Genomic DNA, 5,595 nt, shown 5'->3' on the forward strand with positions numbered 1-5,595 from the left:
GAAGAAAACTTTTGTGAATGAAGTCTACCCCAAACAGTGCCTAAGTGATACTTGTAAAGGCAGATTATAAAAATCTGTCGGGTAATACAGAATACTACAAAATCCATTGTTCTGGATTGCAACAGAAGGCTGCTTAGAAATTCACCTCTACTACTGTCACCTTTAAAAATCAAACCAATTATTTGACCCTTGACTTCAAAACTTCACAGGAAAGAGACGTTCCATTTAGAGCAGCAGCTATTCTGGCAGCAAAGCTTTGTATTTTTAGACTCAAACAGCTTTGTTTTGATAATATGTTTTAAAGGAAAACACTTCTGAGATTATCTTGATTCATTTGTAGAAAATCCAGAAGAATTTCAAGATGCAACCGATCAGCACAGTTTTAAGAAAATGCTACCCAGAGATGAAAGACGATTCAAAGCTGCAGATCTGGATGGAGACTTGGCTGCCACTCGTGAAGAATTCACTGCTTTCCTTCACCCAGAGGAGTTTGAGCACATGAAAAATATCGTCGTTTTAGTAAGCAAAGCAAAATCAATGCCATTGCTCCAATGTTCATGGATGAACTTTAAAGTCTTCTCTAACCTTTCCAGGCAGGGTTTAGAAAGCACCACACATATAATAGCTAAATAGGGAATAGAAGGGGATGCTTCTCATTATATTCACTGGGTTTAGAACTCTCAGTACAAGAGAGACTTGTTAAGTGCACTTAGACAGCTCCTAAATGGAATCAAGAAACAATCTTGAGGCATCGACTTAAACCAAAATAAAAAAAGGGTGTGCTGACCTGTAGCAGCTGAGTGTTTCATGCAGGCTTGTATCTGCACTTAACTTAAGCAGTTCATCATACAGGGATTTTTTTTCAATATGAAAGGATATTTGTTTATTTGTATTCAAAGTATAAATAATAGTCCCTCTGGACTTAATGAGACTTCATTCACTTATGTACAGGCCTCAGAACATTAAATGATCAAAAGCCAGTAGGCATAACTTTCAGTTTTCTGATTATTTCCATGCAAAATTATTTTCCAGGAAACCTTAGAAGACATAGACAAAAATGAGGATGGTTTTGTGGATCAAGACGAATACATTGGTAAGTACTGATACTTGTTTCTTACATAATCTCCAGTCCATTTTTCCATCTTCTCTCAAATGTGCAGCAGCATTAACAACCCTGAGATGAGCAGTTCTGTGTTCCAGTTCAACTATTTTACACTAAYCATCCAATCCAGAAACTTAAATTTAATTTTAGGTAGACAGCAACATCAGGAAATGTCCCTCATATTTTGCAGCACAAAATTCTCCTCTTTTTTCTCATTTAACTCATCTAAGAGTTACATGAGWAYAAGAGAACCTGGAATAATATTTTTCATGGCAGGGATATTCTCTGTATATTATACCATGTTTACTGCTGTTTAAAGGCATTGTTTAGAAATGCAGRAGGATCAGAAGATGAATTAATCTTTTCCCAAGTTTGGATGGTTCTCAAATATCCCAAACAGCTCAGAAGCACACATTGCAAAAAGATAAAACTTGCTTTGTTCCTAGCTAGTTTTTTTCTTAGTTTAATTAGTAAGTAAAGCCCATACTTGTGTARTGGTGATACCATTATATTTGGATGAGTTTTAAATACAGAAAGGAGCCCCATGAAAGCGTTAGTGCAAAGTTGGATGAGTCTTTCTGTTTCTAATGGTGCTGTAAAGATCACTTCCCATAGAATCAGGAACAATATACACACGTTAATTAATGGCGGGGGGTTCTGTTCCTTGTAAATTATATTTAGCCCAGAAAGTGAATGCTATTCATCTATGACTGAAATAACAGAGCAGCATAATTTCCACAGTAATTTCAGTTCATTCAGTGACATTACCTACATATAATTATAAGGTAATTGTCAACATTTGTTACCATGTGAATGCTGGTTTTTCTTGTCTTCTATAGATAGGAACATAGAATGTTCTAGTCACGATCACCCCACATTGGCAAGGATGATAAAAATCAAATTGACAGGACATGTCAGTTGCTTCAAATAAACAATATAATTTGCTCTTTTAAAAATGAGAAAAGAAAGTGAATGTGTTGTCTGAAGTTTTCTTCATGAGTTGAGAAAACTGCTTAAAATATTCCTACTTCCCTTTTTCAAATGTAATTTTGATGAAATTGGGATTAAGAAACCWGCAGAAAATTAAATCCCTTCGTCTGTCTTTGTGGGAAAGTATCTTCTACTGGAATATGCTGCAGCACTGCACAGTTAAAAGAGAACTGATCTGCTAAGCTGAATGTCTCTTACACAGACTTCTCTAAAAGCAGTACAAAAGCAAGCAAGTTCCATTTAGCAATTTTTGTTTGCCTAAATTCCCCCGTGCCTTTTTTCCTTTAATCACTCTCTGCTGGCTGGAGTCTGATCTTATCCASAAAGACATTTGCTGGCAGGGACAAGATAAAATGGCTGAGCTCCTTTCTCCCCATGTGACTGAGCCTAGCACTAAAGCTTATGACTGCTATTTAACCAAAGATCCTYAGAGGATTTGGTTCATTCTGAAATTCTGCTGATGGCCATTGAACATGTTCACCTCTCCTGTCAGCCTCAGCAGCAGTGCACAGGTACAATGCAGGGTAATGTGAGAATGGGCAGAATCACCAGCAGTGAAGAAATAGGCTTAAGAGAAGATAGCTGCTCTGTTTACACCCTGCATTTGTTTTCTGTACAAAGGTACACTGGGCAAAGAGTGAAAAGTTCAGTCTCCTCTGAGGAACATTGTGCAAATATCTGTAGTTGGTGCATAATTTACAGAGTGAATACAATTCAAGTAAGACCCTTATTTCCTCTCCAGCTGATATGTTTGCAAATGAAGAGGGTGGACCAGAGCCTGACTGGGTGATTACAGAGCGTGAACAGTTTTCAGATTTTCGTGATCTCAACAAGGATGGAAAGATGGACAAAGATGAGATCCAGCACTGGATCCTCCCCCAAGACTATGATCATGCACTAGCTGAAGCTCGACACTTGGTCTACGAATCTGATGTGGACAAGGTATGTAGTGTTCCAGTATAGTTTATAAAGAAGGTGTATAAAGTGGTGTGGGTTTTTTTTAAATACCAGCTTGCAAGAATTTATTCTTAATACCTTCTCTTTAGAAGCTAGAATTGCTAGTACATGAATGTTTCCATGCCCGTTTCAGCTGGTAGTGTTAGAAWCATGAAGTAGTAAAATATAGTTTATCACTCTAGAAGTTCCTCTGGCTTTCATTAAGTGAGATAACAAACTATCATCTTAAACCTGGRCATTTTAACCCAGCAAAAATACTTTTTCCTGTAAGAGKGRTYATGACTTTTRTAYGTTAATACAGAYTGTAAGAGGAAAATAAAGCTTCATTTAGACTGGGGGTAGCAAAACCACTCTCAGTTCTATTATCAGGCACATACATTTTGCTTAAACACTGGCTCTGATGTGGGACAGGAGATCACAGATGCTGATCATCAGAAGTGTAATTAATTGATGTATCTGTAATGATGATCTAATTTCAAGCACAGTTGAAACATGAAAAGCTAAGATACTCCTAACAGAGGGAGTGTAAATTGCTATCATAAGCAACCATCTTCAGCAAAGTACACGAGAGAATTTCCATTTTTACCATCAKGAACATGAACCAAACCACAAGTCAAAAGTGTGTACCAGATAATCCACTGTTAGCCTATTGCTTGGCAGTGAGTTCCTTACAAAGGACTTGCCATGAGCAGTTTGACCCAACTGAAGCCTGTGGGACTTCTGCTTTCCTCTGAAGTCCAAATTTCACTTACCATGACAGCTACAAAGGACTGCTGAAYCTGCAGTCTGCTGCCATGAAGAACTGTTTCCCAGGGGGAAGTCTGTGCTGGTGTGTCTTTGACTKAGCTTTGAACATACTCTCACGTAAATTTTGTTTTCCTCCTACCAGGATCAAAAATTAACGAAAGAGGAGGTTCTAGACAACTGGAATATGTTCGTTGGAAGTCAAGCTACTAATTATGGGGAGGACCTCACAAGAAACCACGATGAACTATGACACAGTGTAYCACACATCTTTTCTCCACTTTATTGAAATCACCGTGTCCATCCCCTCTTAGAGGGAAGATGGGCAAGGGACACTCACAACTGAATGACTTGCAGTAATATTATTTTTAACGTGCCAGCTTATTACCTCAGAAACCACATAGAAATAGCTTTTTTACTCTTTTCACATGGTTAAATACAGTATATAATTGCTACAGTTTTATTTTTGAAAAATTCAAAAGGTAACTTTTCTGAATAAGTTAGAGCCTGACACAAAAAAAGGCATTTCTAAAAGCRTAATTGCAAAGTTCTTTAATAGYRAAATATTTTCTTCAAATACCTGTTWTTACCATAGTGAGGATTAGAAAGAAACTTAATGTTTAAACTGACTTAAGTTATTTAGTTGTCTTTTTTAATAGCATGTTAACAGTTTAGAGTTAACCGTTTGAGCCTTCTATCCAGAGAATAATTTGCCAGCAGCTTTGTCTCTACAAGTTTGTGTCCCAGTTTGGGTTTTTGCTTTACCAGTGCAACATGCACAGGTGGCCCTTTTTCCTGACCCCAGCACAGTKCAGGAACAGAACTGGGGCCCAATCCTGGCATTCCCAGCCAGGGCTGCAGAGTTCAGTGTAGCAGCTTCTCCTCCTGCCAGCAGGGTAACGTACAACTCTTTGTGGTACAACTCTTTGTGGGCTGTTAGGCGTGCTGCTTCCTGGGAGGAATTGTGCCACATGGAGCATAATTTATCTCCTGCTTTTCGCACTTTACCCGAGCCGTACTCTTGTTCACACAGTGTGAATGGCAGCAGTTCTGTGATGGAGAAAGAATGAGACATATCACCCCTCTGRGCCTTCTGTCTCCTCTGCTACATAAGAACAGATTTTTGTGGCTCAACTTCTGGGTTTGTATGTATATACTTATAAGTACGTGTTACTGACAGCTCTCCTTCCAAAAAAGAGGGGGAAATTTCCACAGGTGCTTCCTTTTTTTTTGTATAATGTGAGTTGTTACATGTATATTTTTATATACTTAACTTAGATAAGTTCGGTTATTTTTAAATGTACTGGTTTTAAAATAAGCACAATAAAACCAATACTTCTTTTTGATACTGTGAAGGTGCAATAAAACTAACACAGATTAGCTGAGAGAGATGATGTGAAGCACAAAACCAAGCCTCAGTGAAAATCATCAGGAGACAATGCAGAACTGTGACCTCTGTAAACAGTGTCATAGAAGAACTGTGGAGAAATATTGTACATCTTGCAGTTGAAGATAGTTAAATCTAGATTGCAGAGTCTGACAGAGATGTTGTGCTTGCTGGCACCACTACTAAGCTTTTGGGGTACACTTACGACACGGCCAGCAATGTCTCTGAAAAATCCCTACCTCTTCCACTAACATAAAGTAGGGCAAATGCCATAAAAGTGAACTGGTTTTGCTTTTACAGTATCTTCAAGTTAAATAAAAGCCTAAATGCAGTGTTATCTGAAAAGCAATAAAATTGTATCTTGGCATATGTAAATGATTATTTTGTTCATGGCTTGAATTTGGAAAGGTTTATT

General features: G+C 37.9%; 1 protein-coding gene across 1 annotated transcript in view; it reads left to right on the forward strand.

Annotated features, from left to right (window-relative positions):
• RCN1 (reticulocalbin 1) overlaps positions 1 to 5,139 on the forward strand; it is an 8,106-nt gene extending 2,967 nt beyond the window's left edge. Inside the window, exons 3-6 of the mRNA XM_057379991.1 lie at positions 341 to 519; positions 1,033 to 1,093; positions 2,835 to 3,034; positions 3,939 to 5,139. Coding sequence (XP_057235974.1) covers positions 341 to 519; positions 1,033 to 1,093; positions 2,835 to 3,034; positions 3,939 to 4,046 — 548 coding nt within the window. The 3' untranslated portion in view covers positions 4,047 to 5,139. The remainder of the gene's footprint in view (positions 1 to 340; positions 520 to 1,032; positions 1,094 to 2,834; positions 3,035 to 3,938) is intronic.
• Positions 5,140 to 5,595: the final 456 nt, after the last annotated feature.

Source organism: Malurus melanocephalus, unplaced genomic scaffold (genome assembly GCF_030028575.1).
Source record: "Malurus melanocephalus ecotype Western Australia unplaced genomic scaffold, MMel_1.1 scaffold_429, whole genome shotgun sequence".
Taxonomy (NCBI): Eukaryota; Metazoa; Chordata; class Aves; order Passeriformes; family Maluridae; genus Malurus; species Malurus melanocephalus.